The 26,439-nt window shown below is 40.8% G+C and overlaps 2 protein-coding genes across 2 annotated transcripts in view; both read right to left on the bottom strand.

The window, feature by feature from the left end:
- gnav1 (guanine nucleotide binding protein (G protein) alpha v1) overlaps nucleotides 1–9,491 on the bottom strand; it is a 36,120-nt gene extending 26,629 nt beyond the window's left edge. The window contains exons 1-2 of the mRNA XM_080879208.1: nucleotides 8,853–9,491; nucleotides 8,543–8,634 (exon numbers count right to left, since the gene is read on the bottom strand). Coding sequence (XP_080735334.1) covers nucleotides 8,543–8,634; nucleotides 8,853–8,982 — 222 coding nt within the window. The 5' untranslated portion in view covers nucleotides 8,983–9,491. The remainder of the gene's footprint in view (nucleotides 1–8,542; nucleotides 8,635–8,852) is intronic.
- Nucleotides 9,492–13,723: 4,232 nt separating this feature from the next.
- pcyt2 (phosphate cytidylyltransferase 2, ethanolamine) lies at nucleotides 13,724–24,954 on the bottom strand. The gene is made up of 12 exons (XM_080879773.1): nucleotides 24,653–24,954; nucleotides 20,254–20,342; nucleotides 19,125–19,286; nucleotides 18,296–18,447; nucleotides 18,175–18,216; nucleotides 17,919–18,057; nucleotides 17,728–17,810; nucleotides 17,059–17,136; nucleotides 16,603–16,668; nucleotides 16,299–16,364; nucleotides 14,970–15,058; nucleotides 13,724–14,873 (listed from the first exon to the last, which is right to left on the bottom strand). The coding sequence occupies exons 1-12, from the start codon at nucleotides 24,775–24,777 to the stop codon at nucleotides 14,756–14,758; spliced, it is 1,209 nt and encodes a 402-aa protein (XP_080735899.1). The 5' UTR covers nucleotides 24,778–24,954; the 3' UTR covers nucleotides 13,724–14,755.
- Nucleotides 24,955–26,439: the final 1,485 nt, after the last annotated feature.

Below are 26,439 nucleotides of genomic sequence, written 5' to 3'. Positions count from 1 at the left end.
GTCCAAAGCTCAAAAGGTTTAACAGAGTTTATATAAACTTGATTATATTTCCAATAATTACTATAATTTTAATATTTATGAGTCTTTCGAGATTCATTGGCTCATGGGGGTCATTCGAAGTGGAAATTCACGCCTGCACTGGGCAGAGTAGTGTACAAATAGTGTCTATATGTGCCCTCTATATGGATACATGTGCACTTTAAGAGACTGAGGTTTTACAGACACGAGACCACTAACTATGTGATATTAAGTGGTTACCTATTTTGGAGGTGTGACAACTGTGATAACAATGTAGGCTCAAGTCACACAAGCCTAGAGACCGGTCAGTCACAGCAACCACTATTCCCCCTGCCATCTGGTAAAAACCACTATGGGATTGCTTTGGTCGCTGGCATATTGCTGTAGTGGAAGTGAAAGACTCGTCTGCAAACACTGTCCAGCTTCTTTCCGAGCTCTAGTGAAACTGTGAAAAGCGTGAACGCAAACGAGAAATGGAGACAGTTCGACTTCAAAGTGAAAGTTGTGCCTCTGCCCTGCAGCCAAAATATTTCAAATATTCCAAAGAGCACAACTCTTCTCCATTTCCAAGCTTGGCTAGTAGTTACAAAGTATTTGCACATAAAAAACTACAGGCAGCTGTGGCAATCTGCTAGTAACCAAAGCAATCACCTTTGATGCAACCATTTCACCCAGCAGGAGCCAGCAGCCTCCAGAAACCACTGCCAACCAGTCAGGAAATACATGTTTTTCTGTAGCAACGAGCGCTTGCATCACTTCCAATATGATAGACAACTCTTGAGCAACTCCACATGATGTCACACGAGAAACCTCAGTTATCCGTTATTGCCAAACAACTTTTCTGTGGCCTGTGTATTCAACCCTGTGTCAGAGCAAAATCTGAAATATTCACAAAAAAAAGAAATCCATTTGTTTACGTTTACGGACATTAAACTGCAGGACGTATGTTATTCAGACCCTTCAGTGGAGATGTGTAACCCTGGCAACCAAGAAAACTGAACTTTAAAAGAAGTGGCAGCTGTTGTATTTTAAGCCAAACCATGACCTTTTTCTATGGCCCGTATGGTACAAGGGCGCTTGCAAAGCTTCAAGCGATAAAATCTTCAAATGACAACAACAGCACATCTTCTGTTTCTATCCAGATACAGATAACAGCTGCACACAAGCAAACAACAAGAAGACAACCAGCCTTCATCTGCGATATTCCATAACCGGAGTCGAGGGGTTGTTTTGACCAGGCAGTTACAGTGACGTGTAATACGGCATGGTTACACAAGAAATCTTAAAAACTCACCAAGCTTCTTTGTTAAATCTGTAAAAGGAAGAAAAAGAACTGGTTGTCCCATTGGTACAACATCCTTGTGTCCCTATTGGAAAGATGACAAAGGAGCCGGATTATCTTTAGTTTAGACTGAAAACTGGACGTGCGGGTAAATATCGAGGTTTCACACTTTGCATTCACTTGCCAAGTGAAAGGTCACCGGTTCAATTCCAACTAGAGACACACCAAATAGCATTCCTAACCCAGTCGGTACCAGTTGTGGCAACCACTTGTGACAAGGGAGCAGCCAAAAGTGCCCATTAAAATTTTTTTTTAATAATAAATAAAAGTAATGTTTGTCACCAGACATGTGGATCAAGAAATCACTTAAATATAACCTGTCTGATAAAGTGAAGTAGGCTAAAATATCTTAAAAAGAAAAACATCATGTATCTAAAGAAACTCAAGAAGTCAGTCTGGGATCTAAAGAACTGCAGGCTTGACTTTCCTCAGTTAAAGTCAGGATAAATGTTTCGACAATAAGAAAGTGACAGGGCAAAAATGGCATCAATGGGAGAGCTCGAAAAAGGACAAAGTCTCATCTCACAGAAAACATCCTGATGGTTCACAAAACCTTTTGTGGACATATTCTGTGGACTAATGAATATTTCCCCAAAAAGCTGAAATTTTTGGAAAATTTGGATCCTATTGTATCTGACATAAAACTAACAGCATTTCATAAAAAGAAAATCACACCAACAGCCAAATATGGTGGCAGTAGTGTGATGGTCCGGGGCCCACTTATAGCCCATTTACGCTAGTATCTATATGTACGACAAATTAGCAAAACATAAGAAATCAGCAAAGACGCCAATAATTTTTCACAGCAGTGTAGGTAGATTTAAGCACAACAAACATTGAGCAAAGTGTTGCATGACAATCAGTAAAATAACTGGGATAATTAAAACACAACAAAGGACATAGTTTAAAAAAAAAAAAAAAAATTTAAATTAAAACATAAATATAAATGATTAAAGATAACAACCAGAACTGTTGATAAAAGGACGATGTTAATGATTGAAGCTAACATGAAGAGGCTAAAAGAAAAGCTGAGGGGAAGGGAGATTCAGAGGACTGATCGGCAGTAGAAGTCAATGTGTGACGAGGGGTATAAAGCTGTAAGCTATTAGGAAAGGTAGGCAGCGTCAGAATAGGAGAAATGTTTAAATATGTAACAAGTATGCGAGAAAACAAGAAATCAGGACGGGGCAAATAATTTTCACAGCACTGCGTGTCTTCCTTTAGACAATAGATGTCTTTATTGGCATTTTCAAATTTTTCACAGGTATATTTATTGTCACGAAGCTGGAGATCATCTTCAATGTTTACCACTTTCAGCATTTAGCAACATACACAAAGTAGCAATGAGGACTTTGTGTTTGCTCCGGGCTGAAACTGAGCTGAAGCAGAGTTCTCAGGTTCTCGGAGATGGAGTAGCTCAAAGGTAAAATGTAGCACTAATATGAAACTTCAGGGAAATAGTTCACAAATCTCAGTTACACTAGTTTACTTTCCCATGAGAACAAACAGGTTATTGTTTCAGCATTGTGGGCTTCATCAAAGTAACGGATCAAGGCCACAAAAACAAATGGAAGTCACAAGTCTGGCAGATAATTGGCTTTAAAAAGCTCTCAGACATATTGCTTATACTTGTATTTGATGATTTTCACCAGATTTTTTACCAGGGTCACTGGTTAAAAGACAGACAAAGTTTCATTTTGTTTTAAATTATTTAAATTGTTTAGATTTAAAAACAGCAAAAACAGATTGAATCTGTTCATCGATAACATGCCTTTACTCTCGCATCTGACCTCACAAGTGACTCCAGCAAGGATTGGGTTTAACCAGGTAGCGTAAGTGAAAGCATGTGTGTGGGTGTGTAGACGCTTTCAGAATAAAAACAGTTGCACAACACATGTGGTCATAAAGATACAAGAAATACAGTTATGTTTGTGCGAATTATGCTTTTATGTTTTGTGGACTTTCACAAAAAAAATTTGAAAAATGTTTATTCAGATCTGAGTTTGAAATACTTCTCGATTCAGTCAGCAGCACCTACACACTCTCTCTCTGCACCAGCCTAACAAACCAAATCAAACACCTGTGACTGATCTGCACCGACTGACACTCACTTTGAAGAAGCTGGAGCTAAATGAATGAACTGAAATAAGCAGATGCAGAGAAAAAGAGCCGCTAGCAAGTAAACATGAATGCAAATAATGCAGGACTCCAAAAATCAGTGCTCTTAGTTTGAAAAGCAAGAAAATGCAACACAATCGATATATTTTTAGAAGTTCAGGAGTACACACACATGCAGCTTAGTGAGGAAGGTGAACTCTCATATTTCAAGTTGAATTAAAGTGATCAAAGCTTCATAAAGACAATGGAAGCATTTACTATAGAGGCGTCACAGTTCATGCTTCTATCTTTACAGCTCGTCTCAGGGTAGTGATTCAGTTGTGCTTCCTCACTTCCCCCTCTCCACCTTTGTTGTCTTTATCAATTGTTTCCCAGTTCGTCCTCCCTGACTCAGCTTATTCTAGTTTAGCACTTACAGAGGAGAAGAAGAGTAGCAGGATGCTCACTGTGGCATCCTTTAAGTGAACTTGTGCAATGTGACAGCATTTAGTTCCACCCAAAGTTGCACAATTTTTTCACCGAGACTCTTGTATTGATGATGGGAGTCAGTCCACTGTGTAAAGTCTTTTCCAACCCAAAGATTCTCAGTGGGGTCTGGGCTCTGTGGTGACCAATCCATGTGTGAAAACAACCTCTCGTGCTCCATGAAGTCACTATTTTGGTTGCTTTATGCTTGAGCACAGTTAGCGCTAAGGCACCCACGGACCGCCCGTCTATCTGCGGAGAGTATTTGTTGTTGACAGAGGCAGTGTAGAAATTATGTGATACTGTATTATGTGGGCTACTCGTGCCTGTGCTGCTGTTGGTCCATCAGCAAGCTGAAGTGAAACCAGGTGTTTAAAAAACAAAAGTATTCGCCGCTTCTGCTTTTCATGCTGTGTTGTTTATCTTTGATGATTCTTTTTTCACACTTCTCCCATTTAGTTCCATATCTTGCTCCACTCGTCAACCAATCAGCATTCGATGAGCACATAGATTATCCAAGACTAATAACATGCAGTTGGGATTTTGGAAGAAAAGCTAAGGAGGGATTTTGTAGGTGAAAACCCATCAATGTTCACAGGCCAAACAGACCATAAATGACATTTTTCAAAAGGGTAAAAGTAGCTTTTCACAAATGTTGAGTGTTCTCTGCTCAGACTGCTGCCCCATGACATACATGGATGGATGGATGGATGGAGGGACAGATGTTAACCCAATAAAGAATTCTGAGTCACTTCCACAGTTCTTTGCTTGATGCCAATTATTTAACCCTTCTGAAAGAGAGAAGCTCTTTTTTCATCTTCCTACATATTGTCTTTAGTTTAGGAAATGAGAAGCCACTCACTGCACCAGTTTGGGTTAAATAACCTGTCACCAACTTAAACATACCAGTGACTAAAGTTTTTATACAGTTCAAGGCTCATCCCCATTTGCTTGGTTAAATCCAGGCGGTGGCTTCCTCCTAAAAGCAAATTTCACCATTTTGCAGGCATCTGCAGATTTGCCTCTGGTAACTTGTTTTCATGCATTATCTGCATCTCTCTTTGATCATGCCAATATACAGAGATGCTTCACCAGCAATGGTGATGAACACCTTTGGAGACATCTGTGCTTTGTGTGCAGATATCACTATATCTCATTGTCTTTTCAAGTGATAACTGTTAACCATTTCAGAGCATTTGACCAATCAGTACAGAGCACATACCCTGCAGCCTACAGGAGTCACTGTATGGTAATCTGAACTCATTATCAGTTTTACCTCACCTCTCAAGGAGTAAAGTGACACCTTGTTTTTACCAGTGTGTGTGTCTGTGTGTCCTTTTGAAAGGAAGTCCACCAGATAGAAATCCACAGAGCCTGTTACACCTTTTGAACCTCTGTTTCCAGCTAGATTCAGCAGTTCAAAGTATTACGGAAACTTTGTGTTGCACTGTGCGTCAGCAAAGACATTATGAGTCCCATTACAACAACATAATCGCTAAATCCGTCCAGTTACACTGAACTATTGTCCTGGTCCAGCTCGGCGTTTGGATCAGCTCACTGAGCACAGAAAATTAACAGCCATTAGCACATGTCTCGTGTCAGAGCAAACCACGACAAAGAATGTGACTTAACTGGCAGCGGCCTGATATTTAATCATTAACTACCAACTTTTCTTTTAACAATGAGTAACTAAGTATAAGAGTGTAGCATGAGTCTGCTTGCAGGCTTTGTAGTCACATTTGAGGAAAAAGCTCAAAGATTTATTGCATTTCTCCAGCAACTTGTCCTTGACAAAGGTTCTTAGTGAAACACCTGAGTCAACAGACGAGATTACAGGCTCAAAAATACGAATTCAGTTGATAAAAACTACTACATCAACAGTGCACCCACACACACACACACACACACACACACACACACACACACACACACACACACAGAAAAACAGAGCTGTGTGCACTGGAAGGGAACAAAAGGAAAAAATGTCTGCCCGTCGGCATGTCCAAAGTAAAAACCACACCACGGCCTTGGGCTGCAAATAAAAGAGGGATGAAACAAAGAGGAGCCCACGTCCTACCTTTCCTCCACTTATTACTTCTAAACAGGCTGTCCTGTCATGGTCCTAACACAACCCAAACCTAAGAGCCACGCAGAGAAATGTAGGAATGTTTTCTTAATGCCTTTCTGGCTTTTGCTTCAGATGATATTTCATCAGAGAAAAAACAAAGTGGAGCAGGGATAATCTGTTCAGGTCAAGGCAGGGTTGAGGTGTTTACTACTGTACTGATGGAAGCACGGACTCTTATTCCAAATAGAGGGCAATGTGTCAGAGATAAACACAAACACATGTGAAACAATAGGTGAAAGAGCGATGAGCTCATCTGTGTATTTTTGTGCATGTGTGTGAGAGAGAAGAGGGCGTGTTTTTGTTTGCTGTGGGAGGCTGGGACGACAGGGGAAGGGAGGGGGGCGGAAGAGCAGGATTGTGGGTTGGTGTCATTTTTCCACTTTAAAATAAGGGCGTCACCTGAGAACAAAACCAAACCCAACTGACACCGGCAATGACAAAGGAGAGGTGCAACTGGAACTCAAAATGTGTTGAAGCATGTATGCAAAGTAACGCTGAAATCAAATATGTATTTATGAAACAAAAAATGATGTATGGAGGATTGTACCTGCCAAAAATAAAAAAAATTGAATGAAGCATAGTATATGGATTAGCCTCATTAATGTATACCTACATTAAACCAACTGTACTGTTGGTATTCTGTCTGTGTGAACATACAAAGCCCTGTCAGGCAGACAGTACCTCTGCAGACTCACACTCAGTTTCTTGACTCTCTTCTCCTTTCTGTGTTTTGATAAAAGTAAAATTTAAAAAACCCAAAAAAACTGCATTTCCTCAAGTGGCCACTTGAGGTAAATTCCCAAAACAAAGACTCCCACATTAAAAATCCCCAACTTTACAGCATTACAAAGCAAGTTTACAAGCTAGCATGAAGACACATTTCTCTATAGCTAAGACACGGTCACTTCTGAGCCCAAAAAACCCCCCCAAAAACCCTAGCCATGTCCATCTTTTATATACAGTCTGTGGCCATAAAGCATTAGTGGACAGTAGCTGATCCTGGCCAATTAACTGCTCCCGAAGTTATTGCAAATCAAGGGGACGCCCCTCCCCTCTCCAACACATGCGTGCACACACACACACACACACACACACACACTTCTATCCAGACATCCGGTTAACTTATTTTAAATGAATACTATAGTCAGCACTGGTTCAAGAAAAACTCCAGCCTCCTAACTTTCTTTTCAGCTTCGTGGTCTGTTTCACAATCTAAAAAGAGGTTTGACTGTCAGACTTTTCCACTGACAGGACTGTTATTGCTGGGAGACAGAACAGGTAACTGAAGCATGATGAAGACCCTTCCTGTCATCACATCATTAAACACAGCAAGGAGAAGCAAGAGAATGAGAAGGGCAAAGTACAGCAAAGTAAAAATCAGGAAAAACAATAAGAGAAGAGGTCAAAGAGGATAAGCCCTCATTAAAAACAAGCTAATGGGAGAAAAAACTGTGTGTGTGTGTGTTGAACCGTTTCCATTCTCCCCTCCCCATCCCAACCTCTAGTACAACAGAGGAATTTGGCTTTCAGTCACTCTCACACAAACAGAAGGAAGAGCAGATGTGAGCCAAATCACTGCATACCAACTTGTGCCTGATCCTGGGTATCATGAGATATCTCCCCCCCTGCAGGAAAACCAGGCTTTGCTTTCATTTTCCATCTCATCTCTATCTCTTCTCTAATCATTAAAAAAAAAAAAAAACTGAAATGCATTCCTGTGTCTGCAGCATAATCTCAGCTCTTTGTCGAAGTCATGTTATTACCTGAAAGGAAACTAGACTCCAAATCAGGGATGAAAAACTCATTTTACATTGAGGGCCACATACAGACCACTTTCATCTTAAGTGAGCTGGACGAATGAAACTCCCCCTTTTGTCATTGCAAAGATGTTTAACTACATACTTAATTCCTGAGATATTTTAATATAGAATAAGGAAGAGCAATGGCTTTTTTAATTAATTAATTAAATAATATGAAAGTACATCTCATTTTTTCTAGATGATAAATGCATAAAATTACAGAAACGTTTTTGGTAGCTCACTGCCCACAGTGGCCTGTGTGTATAAGCAAAGTTTTTTATGATTGATGAAATTTTTTTAACCAAGATTTCTATAGTAGAAAGTGAAAAAAGGGAACTTTTCTGCCATTTAATCATTTCTCTTTTACTTAACGTCTGTGCTGTGGTATGAATCACTGGAGAGGTCTTTATCAGCAGGAAAAGCTGTAAAACTTACATTTTATGCCCTCTATCATGTTTGCAAAACTGTCCAGCGGGCCGGATTTGAGTTTTTGCCGTTCCAGGTTCTGGTCCTCGGGCCTTATAGATGACACCCGTGCTCTAACCCCACACGTGATACTGATCTTTTGAAGTCATGCATTTGTTTAGATTCTCTACAAGAGCTTAGTGGAAGCACTATATGCTAATAAACTGATAAAAACACAGGCAGGGTGAGCGTGAGAGTGTTTCTCACCTTGAAGGTGCACAGCTCTTGCTTGGTGAAGCCATTACTGTGGATGATTTTCATCTGTTTCACCAAAGTGCTTTTGCCGCTCTCTGCTGCACCTGTAGGAGAACGTGAGATGGTTAAAAAAGTGTTTTAAAACTTGTTTTACTGTGTGTTCAACTGTGATCGGGCTTTATTTGTAAAAGTTATCTATAAAATCAAAGTGTGGTGTCAAAGTAGGATTTGTGCTTCAAAAATTAAAGTTTACATGGAATATCTGAGTTATTTTAAACTAAAATCATCAACAGCTGGGTTCATTTAAAGCTGTCAGTCTCACCAAGAATGAGTATTTTAACCACGTTCATCTCCCGCTTGGCAGATTCGTAAAGTTCTCTGTCTATCTTGGCGCTGTGTATCCTCGCCTTCTTCTGCTCTTCTGTAACTTCGGTACCGAGGCACAGTCCCATCCTGAGCGCGCATCTCCTCCACGAGCCCGGCCAGAGAGAAAACAAAAGCAGGGCAATCCAACCTGGGATCAGTCCGACTTTCTTTCTACAAGCTGCATATTCCGAGTTCGGGCTCTGCCTCTACTCCAAAACTAAACCGGCAGAGCGAAAAGAGGAGTTACCTCGGCAAAGAAAAAAGTCCAGGCCATTGCCAAAACAACCTTCTTCAAACTTCCAAGAGTTATTTCAAACTTTCGAGACAAAACTGATTTTACGCACAGCCACAAGCGCTTTCCCCCCAGTTAGCGTCAGGTTTCAGCGCCTGTCCTGAGCGTTAAAAAACAAAAAGAGAGAAACCGCAAATCTGCTCGGCCGCTTTCCGCCGCAGCAGTTCAAACTCTGTCCTGCCGCCTTGGCAAAGACCCCAACTCATCCAAAAAAAGAAAAACACTACCTCCGCCCCCTGCTGCCCGCAACCCAGATGGAAATCCTTTGGACTTCCTGCGAAGCGACGTGCTGAAGTGCTGCTGTTACTCTGTGTATTTCACCTGTTCATGAAAAATAAAATAGGCGTGACGTAATTAAAAAACTCCACTTACTACATTATAGACCTAATTTCTCTTTACTTTTCAGCTGTTAACACTTACTTTAATTGTAGCCTACAAAAACACAATCGACTTGCGTAACGTCGCGATGACGCACAGGTAGGACGTTTCAGGTATATTCAGTTATCATGTTAGGTTGTGCAAAGGCATGCTGGGATTTACAGTTTATGAGCTCGCCTCCTAAAAGAGAGAAACAGATACGTGGTTTAACAGGTTGTGCAACAAAACAAAAGGGTGTTTGTAACCATAAAAACACTTCTACTGTGAAATGCGAACTATTTCATATCAGTGTTTGGAGCATTTAGAAATAACGAGTGGTTTCTAAATGAAAAAGCCTTTGTATGAATTTAAAATTATTATTTTCCATTAAAAAAAAACTTAGCTGTTCAATATGAAGACATTTTAATTGAATACTTTGCCTTTATATTAGTTCAAATTTCATTTGATCAGACGATCTCATTGAGACAACTTGTACCTAGGCTGATCAAATATCCCTCTTTGTGAGAGACTGTGCAACATTGAGTCTTTTTCTATCTGTCCCACATTTTGAGTCAATGTTGCACATTTTTGACTGATTCTGCAGGACACGCACATTCCTCACGCCTGGCTTTTACTCACTGCATATGAAAGAAAGGCTTTTTATTCAAGTCAGAAGAAGGTCAGCCTGTCTAATGGCGTACTCATCATCAGGGAAAGTTAAAGGGACCAAAAAGTCAAAACCTCTGCAGAGCTGAATAAAACATATTGTTATTGCTGAATATAATGAAAGCTCACACAAATGAAAAAGTAATGACATATGCTGAGAGTTTTTTTCTCCTTTTCTTGCTTGAGTCACTTTTAAATTTTGCATAGGAGGAAAATGCAGTGTGTAGTGACACGGTATATGGGTCATATTTGGATAAAAAAAAACTGCTAAAATGAGCAGATATTGTTAAAATAAAAAAGGTATGCCAATTTATGGATACCTCCAAACTGAAAGCTAAAAAGAAGCCTGCTACCAGGCAGAAGAGCAGAGGAAATAACTGTGAAATAAAATTCACACATTCTGAATTTTTATTTCATATCTCTTAGGAGTGTCGACGTGTCCCATCTTGTCTCACACAAACACAGTGCTTGCCCCACATTTAGTTTGTTGGGATATAGTCACCCTACTTATACCTGAAAAGAAAAACAGTATAAACAATACATTATTACAAAGATCACAGGATTCCATAATAGTTTTAAACTCTCTAAAGGAATGATGGAGTCCTGTTTCACAACAGTAAATGTATATTTACTGGTTTACTGGAAGGCTTAAATGACAGCTTTCATGATAAACAGCAGATCTTTATAAATTGGACTATGGCATGGAGGGGTTGGGTGCTGGAGTCTTGTTTAGGCTGCATGACCATACAGAATATCTTCATAGTTGAGGAGAGACATGACGGCTGACTTAACAATACCTTAAAAGGTTGGAGAAGACAGACATCCTTTTATTCAATCCAAGAAGTTTAATTTTTAACTTTCTCAGCCAGATGTTGGATATAAATCTCAAATGAAAGTCTGCTGTTGTAGCTCTTGAGCTAAATTCCTGCTTTAGCCAGGGCCGCTATAGACAAAAGATTGCTATGTGTGTCTGCAGTGATTCATATTTGGCATGGGAAGCCACAGCGAGAGCCAGTGCAGAACACTGATTCAGGCAGATACAGCCATGAAAGGAGGAAATGGAAGTGTGGGTTGCAAAGTGGCTCGCAGATACACCGTAACCATGTTCAAGAAACAAGCTAAATAGCACACCCTAATTCAGATTTGCCAGTGAGATGTGTAGAAAGGTGTCAGCTGAGCCACTGACTGATGTGGGCTGGCACCGACTTCATGGCCTGACTGAACTAATACAAAGCTCCATGTTTTTGTTGGACTCAACAGGAATAAGGCTGATGCCATTTAAAGTTTTAATTGCAGGATGGTCAGTGTGGAGAAAACCATAATTATACTTATACAATAATTCTTTTCTGCATTTAAATCAAGTCTGTGATTAAAGGGTGCTAGTTGGAAAGTATCAAAAGCCGAATGAAGGTAAGTCAGAGCCTGAAGTGAGCCTAGTGACTGAAAGACACTAAAATATTGATTAGTCTGATTTCTTTTATGTGTTTCCTTTATTGTAAGTATTATTTTATGTTATTTGTATCACTCTTAAAGCATAAAAACAATTTCCTCCAGAATGTCTAATTTGTGAGATGTTTTCTGGATGAAAAGCCACTGGCATTATTTCCACAAACCAAGTGTATCTCCTCTTGGTTGAGTGCCTCAATAACTCAACATGTGGAATAAAGTCCATGTGTTTTCAAACCTTCAGCATCCGTACAGAGCTCTGAAAGTTAGATCAAACAGAGCTTCTATGTGTGATGTCCAGAGTGATGCCCAAACTCCTCGGGAACACTGAGGATTGCTGATTAAAGATTTACTGTTTTTTATGTGAAGGTTTGCAGTCTTTGGTCAGATCTGAGGGTGGCTGGATGGTAACCATGTGAGTTATTTGTTTCTGAGTGGCTGTGGCCTCATTTCACCGCCTCAGTGAACCGTGACTATGTGCTGACCACGCTCTGTCATCAGGCAGCACACATTATGTGGCAGCGGTAATACAGACATCAAATGCACAAGTAGGGCTGCTTTCTTTCATCTGTGCAACATGGCTAAAATTAGAAACATCCTCTTTCAGGGTGAACTTGAAAAAGTAGTTCATGTATTTGTTGCTTTGAGGCAGGACTATCATAATTCACTATCGTTAGACTGTCCCAAAAGCTCCCTGAAAAGCCTTTAGTTAATCCAAAACACCACAGAGCTCATATGTCTCTTCACTCAACTTTAAATCCAGAATTGGATTTAAAATCCTTCATCATAGATACAAAGGCGTGAATGTTCAGGCCCCATCATATCTTAATGTGTTCATAGTATGATTAACGATAAAGACAGACGGCCACCTACAGGAGCTTTTATAACATCCCATTCTAAATCAGTCCTGTGTTTACAGCTGTGACAGTTTCCACTCTTCTGGGAAGGCTTTCCACATAATTTCAGATTATGTCTGTGGAAAGCTTTGCATATTCATCCAGAAGAGGATGTGTAAGATCAGACATCTCTGTTCTAGTTCATCCCAGAGGTGTGTGATAGAGCTGAGGTCAGGGCTCTATGCAGGCCAATCAAGTTCCACCAAGCTCATTCAGCCCTGCTTTTATGATCCCTGCTTTGTGCAGTGGGGCATAGTCATGCTGCAACAGAAAAAGGGGTTTCCACAACGTATTCCCACAAAGTTAAAAGCATATAATTATCACAAAAAAATTAAGCTCATGCAATAAGATTTCCTTTCATTGGATCTAACAGGCCCAGACCGAACCTGAGAAAACTATGATTAAGAGGTGTGACTTAATACTTTTATCCATATAGTGCATTACCAACTTCACTCTCAGAGTGCAAGGGTACTTCGACCCATCCCATGTGGCCAATCCCTTAGACTGCAGTCTTCTCTGAGTCAAAGCTCATTTAAAATGGGCTGAGGTGAAGTGAAAAACTGTTCTGTGATCCGACGAATCAAAACTAGAAATTCCTTTTGAGAAACATGGATGCTGCCTTCAGCTTGTTATCAGCACTTGGTTCCAAAGCTGACAGAGTGCATTAATGTCTATAGAATTGGCAGCTTTTACTTCTGGAAAGACATCAGTGCTGAAAGGGATACACAAGTTTTAGAGCAACATATGCCCTCATCCGGTCGCCTTTTTTAAGGAAGGTCGTTCACATTTCAGCAACAACGCTAAAATACATTCATGACAACAGCAAGGCCTCCCAGTAGAAGAGTCCAGTCGCTGCCTACAGTCCAGATCTTTCACCAAATCAAGATTTTGGAGAATCATGGGAAGAAATGTGTGAAAATATTTTTTCTTAAAATTGTGTTTCTCAGTTTAAACATTTAACGTTTTCTATTGTGATTTTATGAAATTTGCAAATCACTGCATTGTTTGTTTGTTTTTTCCATAGAATTACGTCTTTTTCAGTATCTGCATTGTGTAAAGCATCTTGAAACGAGTGGTTAAGGACCGGTTTTTTTTTTGTGTGTTTCTTTGTTTTTTAAATCAGCAGGCACTATTTAATAAAACTTAATAAAATGAAATTAAAAACCACGCTTTTGCCACATTGTTATTTATTAAATAAAGCAAATATTTTAACTGAGACAATTCACCTTTAATGCTCCCCATACAAAGACAGGAAAAGCAACGGACTTTATGTTCACATGACTTCTTGGATTGTCTCCTGAAGTAGGGAAACAAAAAAAATCCCATCTTCTCCAACACATTCCTTATAAACAGAAACAGGAGTAGCTGCAGATATGCTGTAGTTTGTGGAATCAGACAATGAGACAATTAACAGCCCTTACATTAGTTATAGCTTTTGAGGCACTATTCTAGTATAGACCAAACACACCTTCAGTGACCTCATTCAATGCACACTCACACACACACACACACACACACACACACACACACACACACACACATACACAGACACACGCACGCGCAGACACACACACACACACTTGGTGCAAATTCAGGTAGTTAAAACTATTCGACCACTCACAGATCGTTTAAAAGATATATTTTTAGGACTGATTTTTTTTTAAAAAGTGAGATCTACAAATTAAATGGATGAAAATTACTTAAAAACAAAGTACATTCAACCGTGCTGATGATAATTTTAAGAATGATCGTTAAAACTAAGCTGGTTAAAAATCTAAAAACATAACCGACAATGACATCAACACTGTGTCAATAAGTTAAGGATACTTACAAAATTAACATACCATTTCTACACCTATACGGGGACATGTAGTGTGTGACTTCATGGACAAAAACAGTGCACAACAGAAAATAAACGTTTTCTGTGGAGGAAGAGTAAAGGGATGCTGCAGATTAAGGTCTTAGTGGGTTTTTGGACTTTTTGGATCTATCCTAAACCCTTTAGGCTGGAGCAGTCCATACTGATAAGCACGCTGATTCACCAAAATATTCAAAGCAGGATTTTGCACTCAGTGGACTAGCAGAGAAACCGAATAGCCAGGCCCAGCTGAGGACTGTATGGACTCTGTCCGGGTCCATGCTCTTAAACCTGAGAGTCCGTGGACGAGTAAAACAGACTCTGGGGCCGTGCTTGCCGTTTTATTAGTGAGCAGTCTGAGCTGGAGCTTCGCCCTGCTGCTTCTGCTCTCTTTTCTTCATTGCTTCAATTACTGCCATCTCCTTGGCCTCTTTCTTCTGGTTCCTGGCTTCAAACTGCAGCCTGTTAACAAGAAAAGACCGATTAGTAAACAAAGGATGAAGATACAGATTTATAAATACAGAAAATGAAGACCCAGAGAAGCGACGAGTCCCCGACCTGTTTTCAATGATCCTTTGGACGATGTCATCAGTAGTGAGATTGTTCCCACTATCAATAGCCCTGAATACCCCCCTCTTCTTTGGTTCCTGAGGGGGCAAAAACATAACTGATCAGAATAAAGCAACTAGCAGATATTTTGCTCCATACTGCCACTTCAGGCCAGATGGGTTAATGGTTTAAATCCAAAGTGAAGCACCTATCATTCATCGAATCTAACGATTGTGGCGGACTCATGATTTGATTCAGGACCATGAAAAGTCTTGAATAGATAAACTTTGAAGAAGTGAATCAGATCAGGATATTTTTCCAAAGTTGTCCTTCCTTAACATGTAGTACACAGCAGGAAATAGCCAGCTTTAGATTGATTTATGAGAAAAGTGTTTGGTTTAGATGAGGCAGCTGCCTGTGCAGGGTGTGCACTGCACATGACACTCACAAACCTGGAATCTACTGCACAAATTGCTGTGGTATTTGCTCATAGCTGCAAAGGTTAAAGTCCATTCAATGTCTGACCTGGCTGCGTCTGATATTTGCATTTCCACATGCACCTTTTGTTTGGTGACCTCTGTAAAAGTCCAGGGCTGTAGTACACGTGTGAAAACAGATCAAGACAAAGTGATTTTTATGCTCATCTTAGCTTTGAGCACATAACTCCTAATGGATGGATCAAATCCCTTTCTCCTGCTTAAATGGATTTGGGCAGCAGCAGTCTAAGCAGAAATGCTAAGACCTTCCTCTCCCTGGCTGCTTCCTCCAGCTCTCCAGGGAGAACAAAGGTGTTCCCAATTCAGCTGAGAGACATAATCTCTCCATCATGTTCTGGGTGTGGCCTTTCCCAAAACGTCTCACCTAAGAGGTATCCAGCACTTACTGGTCAGATGTCTGAACCATGACAGCTCTTTTTAGTGTTGAGGGGTAGCAGCTCTACTGAGTCCCTCCTGAGTGACTCAGCTCCTCAGCCTGTCTCGAAGGGAGAGCTGAGACGCCCTCTCAGAGGAATTTGTGCTGCTCATCTCTGCGATATACTCACTGCCCACATTGGTCAAGGATTATCTCTGACTAACCTCAAACTATTTCTTTCTCTGTTTTATTGTTTTTTTGTCCGTTGCCACGAGTGCTTGTCCAGAAAATGTGAGAAAGGAAAAAAGAATAATCGTAAGGGATGGAGGCTTTGTGGAGACTCTGGATTTAACTAAAGTACTTCCCATCAGGCTGCCTGCCTGCTATCGCCAAACCACTTTAAAAAAGGACTTAACTGGATCGTCAGTGAATCCTTGTGCATCTGTGACACAATATCTTCACAGTGTTTATTAACAGTGTACTCACAGCGTAGGGATCCACCCCATCCTTGTCTGGAAGTACCTCAGTCTTCCCATGACACACTAGGTCCACCTGCACATTCAAACACACTCGATTAAACCATGACAAAATACAGAAACATCCTTTTATCTCCTTATTTTTTTGTATATAAACAGCTCCTATATAAATCAGATTTATCTGAAACTCAGTGATCACATACAAGGCTATCAAACCGATTTCTATACACATTTTTGAAATGATAATGGTTAACCACTTCAGCATGTTTAACACATCTCATACCACCAGGGGGCGCCACACATTTACAACTCACCTTAAAATGATCCAGCAGGTCTTTGCCTACTGCATAGGGAGCACCAATCACCACCTCTGACACATACTGCAGACACACAGAGACCAGTGAGAGGAAAAGTTATTAAATGATTAACCTTATAATGGCAGTATCACATCTGTGCATTTCTGCTTACACATCACAGTTTAACGAAAAACCTTTTACAGGAGACCTCAAAGGTCAGTATGCTTCTACAGCTCAGTGAACAACCTCTGGTAAAAACTGATGACAGAGCGGAGCGACTTAATGCTTTTATAGACTGTGTAACACTCTCGTAGGTAACACCAACACATGATGCAGAAGGGGCACAGAGACTTATTGTTCCTGACTGATAGCTGATCAGGAGGAATGAATGGCGCTTAGCCAAGTTCAGTGTGTGATTATGCGGGGCACAAAAAACATCTCGCTGTTATGAACATTTCTCTTATGCGAACTCACCCGGCAGGCGAGGACGCTCAGGGTCCTCTCGTGGATGTTCATGATCGGATAGTTCTTCCCCTTGTAGCGATTCACTTCCTGAAGAACAGGACGAGATCAGTGATTACCTCGATGCTCTTCCTTTTCAAATATTTATCTCAGATACGGATGTGACAGTAGCAAAACTGCTTTCTTATTTCTTATGCTTCCTCTAAATGTGACAATGAAAAGAGCTGACTGCTGTTCCCGAGTTTGATCAACAAAAATCAACAAAACAAAACAAAAAAAGAAAAAAAAATAGAGGTCAAAAGTTCTAATAGAGATAATAAGATGTGAAATTTACACAGCAAAACACGATTCAATTTATTTATAGGAGCACAATTTCTTCAAAATTGGATGAAATGTTGGGAAGAGTGGCCATCTGAAAATGAGCAGATGGATCAAAATGCACTTTAGTCAATCCTGGTCTTAAATAAGAACCCTTATTAATATAACTGACTCAGCCAGCAGTTACAAGGCTCATTTTCACGTTCAATTCTCCCCAAAAGTTTGACTAGAGTCATTAAGGACTTTAGTTTCCATTACTTCTATTTAATTGTGAGCTTCTGTTAATTTAACTTGTTCCAAATGTTTCTCCTGAAAGCTGCTGACGCAGCAGGGGGGAATAGATTTTTCAATCTTGAGATGTACCTGGTCGAAGTGTAGACCTACGATGACATACGGCCGCTCCGCCTGTTTATATACCATCTCTAAGAAGTCAACATGGCCGATGTCTGCAGAGATGCTGTCGTCAAGGAAACAGCTACAACAACATGTTCACCACAGAAATCTCTTTGTTCATAACTCAGCTCTGTTTTTTTTTTTTCATGTGATAAGGATACGGAAGAGGTCAAACGCTCCAGCCACATAGATGATGGTGTCTCCGGGCTGAGGCTCCTTTCCTGAGGCAAACTGGATAATTTTCTGGGACGTCTGCAGGAACTGAGAAACTCCTGTCCAGGGACTGTGGCCTTTAGGACCCTTAAAGGTGACATATAAACAGCACTGAACGCCTCTGACACATTCCTATCGTCGGGATGATGAGCAAAGACTAGCAAATATCACAAACCCTTGAAACTAAAAGTAAATGACATTTACCTTTCCAAAGTTGTCCGTATGCTGCTGATAATCTGGGTTATCCTGCAGAGAGGAAAAGATTAGGCTGACAATAAAATAAACAACAGCTATCCACACGCCAAAGAGAACCACGTAAACTCACTATGTTGCTGTGGTGGGCTTTGGTCATGAGAAGCATACGACCCACCAGGTCAGTGGTGGAGACGCCCTGAGTGCGCTTACATTCCCGGTAACGGCCTGCTCGCTTGACCTCTTCATATGTGTCCTTGCCGTCTACCGTCAGCGTGATGTCATCTGGGAAACATAAACATCACATCCTGAAGCCTGCCCACATCATGTACTCTGGTTGAGTGATATAATGGATTGGATTTATATAGCGCTTTTCAAGGCACCCAAAGCGCTTTACAATGCCACTATTCATTCACTCTCGCATTCACACACTGGTGGAGGCAGCTACAGTTGTAGCCACAGCTGCCCTGGGGCAGACTGACAGAAGCAAGGCTGCCATATCGCGCCATCGGCCCCTCTGGCCAACACCAGTAGGCGGTAGGTGAAGTGTCTTGCCCAAGGACACAACGACCGGGACAGAGAGTACGGGGATCGAACCGGCTACAGATGCGCTTCCCAACCCCCCTAAATGTTAAAATTTACAACTGTCCATCGTAAGTCCATTAGCAATCAGCTAACGATATATGTGGACGTGTGAAAGTCCAGCAGTTCTCATATTTGTTTGAGATAAAAATGGACAAAACCAGCAAGACAACCTAAAGATTAAGCAGGGAGCACATTAAGGACACCCTGCAGCCTCTACATCAGCAAACTGGTGGAGATGGCACATAAAAGATGGTGTAGCTCTGATTTCACGAGTGCCTTAACCCTGCACTGCACAACCCAGTCACTCGGGAGGATTCTTTCACAGCGACAATGTGTAACAACAAACGTTTTAGGCTGTGAGATTCAAACGGACTCACCTCCATGAACGCAGAAGTCACAGTTATATTTGTCCAACGTCTCCAGGGTGGTGACGTATGGTGCTCCTTCCACTATCTCATCCACCCACTTGATTGCACGCACCATCTTGTAGCGCTCTTCCTGAGTGAAGACTGGAGGGCCCTTGTGCTTGGAGATCTCAGCTTTAAATTGGGTTTTAGGTAAAGAAATGGTTATTAATGAAAAATGTAGATATAAATGTAGTTACATTTATATTTTATTTCAACCAACACATTTCCAGTAAGGAAATCTTAAACATCCACATTAAACAGCTGATTATAATCAAAGGTCTGCCTCTGATGTTCACAGCTAAAGCAGGAAAAATCTGACAAAGGTTAGCTCCGTGTTTAATCATTGAGCAACATCTTTATTTACTTCTACCATAAAACTTTATTGATTATAATTTAGAGATAAAGTGTTACTGGATGTGACTGAACAGACTAAAGTCTTTCCATAGAAAATCAGCCCCGCCTGACGCCCTCAGAATCAGCTATTAAGCAAAGCACTGAAATACAAATATCATTCGAGTTATACAGTCTTTAAAACTGCCTTATTTTTCCAGCATTTAGATCCCTTATAACTTCTGAAACAGCGGAGCTATCCGGATCAGATTTCCGGGCTTGGAAAACATATTTAAGCTCAAATACCTTTTCACCGGCTCGAACTGTCATAAGCTAAAGCTAAAATCTTGTTTTTGTTAAAAATGATGTCTGTGATCAACTTTGAGCATCACTATCATGAGACATGGCATATGTTTGATCTGTTTTCAGGTAATTCACTGCCAGATCCAATTTTTTTTTTTTTTAAGTGCCTTTTACGTTTGAAGGGTCATATGACCGTGTGGGATAGGTGGCTGGTCAAAATAACATATATAAATAGCATGTAATATAATTTTGACATACATTTTGATACCAGGCTCATCCTACAGCCATGGTTCCTTCTGCTTTTTTAAAAATTATTATAATAACATCAAATGAGATTTGAGAAATTCAAACCATGACACAGCTGAGTGAATGACAATTTTTCCATTGAATGACCGACCGTTTAGTCAGGAATTAATATTTAATCACTGTATCAGGGTTAAGAAAGGGTCTGTACTTGTGGTCTTACCATCTGTGTGGACGCCCACTATGAGGTAATCTCCCATGGCTTTGGCCTGCCGCAGCTGGTTTGAGTGACCGTAGTGCACCATGTCATAACTGTGGAGATGGAAAGAGGCGACACGTCATCACAGTGGAAAACAATGGATACATTAAGGGGTCAAACAAATGAATAAAAACACAAGTGTGGCCTTGGTAACCAGCACCCTGCAGCTTTAGGCTTTTCGTCTGAAGCCCTGCAGGCTCACAGCATCACTGTCTTTTAAAACAACCTTTCACGACCTTGTCGTGTCTTTTTTTTATTTTGGTGACCTTGCACAGCAGGGGCCAGACAGTGTCTTTAAATCACATGGCCTATATCCATCTAAAAACAAACTGACGGACAGTCGTGGTGAGCAAAAATGCTAAAGGTTACTGGGAGAAAGGTTAGACGGACACAAAGTCTACGATATTCCAGTGTTTATTTGCTTTCTACTATTTGGCAACTTGTGCAGTTAATGTTCTGTAGACTTGCCTTTTAAATAGGAAGGAAATGTGAGCACTCTTTCTCTCTTGTACCATAGTCAAAGTCTCTGCTGATAGTGAAAGGCATAACCTGATTGTGAAACAAAGAGTCGATAACTATGTTTGTAAAGCAAACATGGCAACACCTTAAAGGCCGGTCCGCGAAAATATTGTTGGACATAAACCGGTACATGGCGCAAAAAAGGTTGGGGGTCCGCTGCCCTGCAGATCAAACCAGGTCACTCTTTCATCCTCTGCTGAAAATTTTTTAGAACTCCAATATTCCCCAAAATGCCACTTATGACCTTGAACTGGCCCACAAAAAAAAAGATTTCATCTTTCCAAAGTGGTCCATTTGCCCCCATCTCACCCTATCCCAGCATCCTCCTCAGTCACATCAACCCTAGCATGTCTTCCTTCACTACATCCATCTATGATCTTCCTCCCCCTTTTATTAATAAACTAAAATGGCAAAAAAGGGCCATTAAAGCTTTAAAATAAAGTCCTACGTGCTGCAGGTATCACTGCTGGGGGAAAAAAAAGAAGAGGTGGGTGGTTGCTGTCAACTTTTTTACGAAGTTTACAAGAAATTTGACAGATTTATCCATTTGACAGTTTCTGGCAAACTGAACAAAGTGTCTTCACACAGAGATCTTTCATTTCAGCTGCTTATTAATTCAGTTTTGCCCTAAATGTGGCAAACAAACTCCGGGTGAATGGAAGCGCTTTCAACAGAGCACTTTGCTTCACCTTTAACTCTTTGCACCTTAGAAGCATACTTTGAGTAACCCTTGAAGCTCTTTTGTATGTCATATTTTTGACCTGCTTATGGAACAAACTGACTGTGAATGTGGAATCAGAGGGTGTCTATGGAGCTACCATCTGAAAAACCCGAGAAACTATTCTAATGATCACCAAACCACAGCTTTACTGATATATACTGAGGTGTCAAAACTCGTCATTAAGGTACAGACTGAGATTAAAAGTTAAAAACTAAGACTAAAGGTACTAAAAGTACACAGTTTATGAAGAACTTCTGTTGCCATTTTATCATTTTAACATGAAAATACCGACTGTAAGGAAAAGCTACTCAGCATGCTTCTTCAGCTTCCATTGAAACTAACATTTTTACTTAATGACAACTGAATCTGAGCCTCCCCCCAGCTGTCATCAGGTGAGAGGACAGGGTAAACCCTGGTCGGGCCGCCCGTCCGTCACGAGGCCAACGCACATGGCCAACATTTGAATCCCGAGCTCCTATACGCTCATATTTCACCTGTCATTGCATAATTTCTGTGTCTCAGGACATCCACAGGCCCTGCACACCACTCCAACACGCCTCTTCTGCAATACAGCGAACAAAGTGTACACTAGATATTTATAACCACCACATGACTGACTGCCTGAGTGAATCCAGGAGAGAATTTACACATCACAAATGAGGACTCAGCTCTCTGTCCAGCCGCAGCAAGGGTCCAGGCATTTTCCCCACAGCATGCGCTTGTGGCAGAAGAGTTTAAAATCACAACAATGACAGATATACGCTTGTTTGTTTTAGAAGTAAGTCCCGTCTGTTGCCGTCAGCAAGACAGGCAGCGTAAAGAACTACGTGTCCCTGAGTAAATATACGTTCAAAGCAGCACTCGGCGTTACTCAGTTGATCGAATCAGAAAATAAACAAACAGTTCTGTCAGACCTGCAGGTGCTCGTGACGGGATTCCTAATGGGATAAAGGTGCACGTGTAAAAGAAGGATGACTAATGCTCACTGGGACAGCAGTGAAAAAAAAAGAAAAAAAAAAGAGATATTTTAACATCCGCGCAGGCAACACAACTCACAGGTGTTGTGTCTGAGGTTCCTCTGACCTTTAAATAATCAGTTTCACTTCTGTCCAGGCAGAGTTTATTAAATGGGCGTAGGTTTACATACATTTTCTGTAAGGAAAGTGTGCACCAGTATGTTTCGATCATGAATGTGGCACCTGTTTACTCTAATGGTAAAGCCAGTTATTTTATTTATAGCCCTGGACTTTATGACTCTGTGACTGGCAGAAAACTGGACACAAATGAAGCTGTGATGACAAACTGTTGGAAAGGCAGCGAAGAAACTTTTTCTAAGACAGATTCAGATCTGCTGCAAGAAGGACAGATGCAGGAAACCTTTCACGCCTCGTGCAGCATCTCTGTACAATGCAACACATCTGTGGAGCAGAGAATCGTCTGTTTGCTACTTTTAACATTTTAATTCAAGCTTCCTCTGTCACTATACTTTACACTGTTACACTGAGCCGCTTTAAAAATAATGTGACACTTTCTATGCAGGTTAATGTTTTTATTTTGCTTTGCTGGAGTTTTTATCTTATTAAGATATTTATTTTATCATTGTATTTTATACTATTGATCTATATATAATTGCACTCATTTAAAATATTTTGTTTGTTTAGGTTTGTTGTAAATTACTTTTGTAAATTAAGTCATTACATATTTAAGAAAAGCTAAGATATACTTATTTATTAGTATTTATCATCCACAGTGAAAGGACTTGAGGTGGTTCTTTCCAGACACATCCAGGGTACTCTGGGCATATCGTGCCTAAGGAAAGCTCCAGCTCAGTCTCGGGACACACTGGAGAGATTATGTCGCTCAGGTGACTCAGTAGTGCATCGGGTTGTCCCCAGATGAGCTGGAGGAGGTGGACAGGGAGAGAGAGGTCTGAACATCTCTGCTTAGACTGCTGCTTCCCCCATGACCCAAAACCAGACATTGGAAGGAAGGATAGACAGACAGATGGGATGGATGCTTTATCGATCCCAAAAGCTGAGAAGTCACTAGTGCTAGTGCAGTTATTACCAAAGTGTGGGCAGTGAATATACTACAGGTGGGCCAAATAAGCAGGTTTAACATCATCATAAATTGCTTGCGTTTAAATATTAACAATCAAACAAAACCACCGTCGTCATCTGGAAGATATCCTGTCATTACCTTTTAGTAACTATCACAAGTCAACACCAGTATAGTATGTTCACCACAGATGTCATTCAAGGAAGAAGATTTTCGGGTTTCAAGCCGGGCGAAACATTTTTAACTTTCGTACAGGCTCTCAGTGCTTTTAATTATTCATTAATCGGCTTTTTTACTGGGGTACAACAAATGTATGTGTTTAAACTGCGTGTGTTGTTCTTGTAAACTTTACCTATACTTCCATATATAAACAAGTACTTTTTCTCTGAACTTAAACGCAGCTCGAGCTCCAAACTTACCAAGGAATGTGTGTCATGAGGAAGACAGACACCGAAAAATGCCGCCCGAGCAGAGGAGAGCAACAGGACGGAAACGACATTAAATTAAACACAATATTGCTAATTATTATTTTTTTAAAGGTTAGATATTTTAAGTATCGAGGCTACTTTTCATTTTACAGCACAGTCCACATCTCCATAATGATTAATAGCTATTCTGCATGTGTGTGATCACCGGAGAAGAAAAACGGTGGGCTCAGAGGTCTAACGTGATGATCCGCTCAGGAACAACGCCCAGCTTTCCGAACGGAGCTCCCACAACTCAAGCTTATCAGTGAAACACGGGGTCCTTAATAAACGCTTAATAACATTATTGACAACACAGCATTCACCTCTGTTGAACTTCTAGCGCAGTTTAAACACTGCGCATTTCATCATGTAGCGTTGGCTATACGTAATACGCTATTTAAGCTGGTTATCGTAGTAACAGATAAGCCCCGGTGCTCAGTTACCAACTGCCAAGCGGCTAGTTAGCAATAGCATGCTAAACCTCCTGTTCCCCTGCTGTTGATTGCATAACAATAGCGTATCAGACCAATAAACTATGGAGAAGAGTTTAATAAGTCGACACTAATAATAAGAACTGGAAGCGGGTACACACACTCACCAGCCATCACACCACAACCGGACCACCCGCTTCCTTTTCTCTGGGCTGCACGCCGAGGATCCCGGTTTCGTGCAGTCGGCTTCTTCACGAGGCTCGCTAGTAGCGTGGTGACCGTTTCTGATCATCTCTGTGGGCTCAGGGGAAACAGCGCAGCGCCAAACAAGTAAAAACGAGAGGAGACCTAAGTTTAGGAGTATCTGGATCGTTAAAGAACACTTCAAATGAAATCCTCCTGTGCGCCTCCTGTTTTCTAACTCAGACTTACACTGAACCGGGTGCCCCGGGCAACGCCTCTAGCACCACGTCACATCGAACCGCTGACGTGCAGATTGCGCCAGATCACATGTTCAGCGTAACTTTGTGCCCTCGGCAGTAACAAGTACCGCTGTGTGAGAAGCCAAGGGCGCCCACGCTAGATAAGTGATAATACACATTTAATCAACATGTAAACATTCACTGTGTACGTTACTGCTTTTTATAGCTTTAAGATTTACAGTGTAATGTCTTGATGCGTGTTCAATCATCCAGGTAAGTAAATCTCCAAAAGTTGATTCTGTTCATCTGGACGTAGCGTTTTTAGTGGGAGAAACGTTTCGTCACTCATCCAAGTGACTTCTTCTGACTGCAAGTTTCCCCAACCTTATAAACACAACATTTGCATAATGACTGAAACCAGCCCACTGAAGGAACAATGGGCTGGGAGGTCAGTTCCTTCATTATAATTATGCAAATTCTCATGACCATTGATCAACAACCTCTGGCAGGCACGTGCAGAGGGGGGGGGGCTAGAGGGGCTTGAGCACCCGCCCCTTTCCTGATGGGTGCCCAAAGAGCCCTTTTGTTGAGGCAACTTTAAAAAAAAAAAAAATTATTATTATTTTTTTTATGTGTGTGTGCGTGCGTGCGGAGTCCTGTCTGTGCCTCTCAACAATAATATTTAACTATTAATCACAGTTTTGCTAAATAAAAGGATCTGGCTTGCATCAGTCACATGATCACATTTAACCAATGATCGCCCTTGACGGCAGAACGCGCTGGTTACGAGCCGGGAACGAGCTCACAAAGAGCACGCGCATTTTTAGCGGTCCGGAGCTGTAGGAGAAACACAAGTTAACTCAGAGACACAGACTGATGCGACAAAACCAGTAAGTAGGTGTACAGCGTACACTGTAGTGTATAGCACCCAGGAGTATTAGCTTATTACGTACACGTTGGTAAGCTGTCTTGTGGCAGCTGACGAACTGAAACAAACGAGCGTGCGTGTGTGCAACAGCGCGACAAACATTACCTGTCCTTTTATTAACTGCACAAGTAGTGCTGGTCATAGCTGCTGGCTACCTGGCAGTCATGGGTCTGTAGCTCTGTCACCGTTTTAGGGAACATATTTAGTTTTAAAGTATTTAGAAACATATTTAGTTTTAAAGTAAGTTTCCGGGCTTTTCCTGCCTTTCTGGAGGGATTATATTTCACTAAAAAACGATCTAATATGCATGTCCACATAATAATTATTATAATTATAATATATTAAAAACACAAGCTGTATTTTAAAGAACATACATTAAGAAGCAGATTATATCAGATTTATATTTTAAATAAGACAAAATTTGGATTTTACAGCAGTAAAATTATTGTATCTCTACAGTTTAAAAATGTAATAAGCTTTGCCCCTGCACAGAGTGGATAGTGAAACAAATGGAATCATCATAAATACATTATTTCATATTTATTACTTCCCACTCCTCATTGCTTTATTATTGTAGCTCTAGTAATAAATATGTAAGGATTCT

Source organism: Rhamphochromis sp. 'chilingali' (genome assembly GCF_963969265.1).
Source record: "Rhamphochromis sp. 'chilingali' genome assembly, chromosome: 4".
Classification (NCBI taxonomy): domain Eukaryota; kingdom Metazoa; phylum Chordata; class Actinopteri; order Cichliformes; family Cichlidae; genus Rhamphochromis; species Rhamphochromis sp. 'chilingali'.
This window is presented reverse-complemented; position numbering and strand designations above follow the sequence as displayed.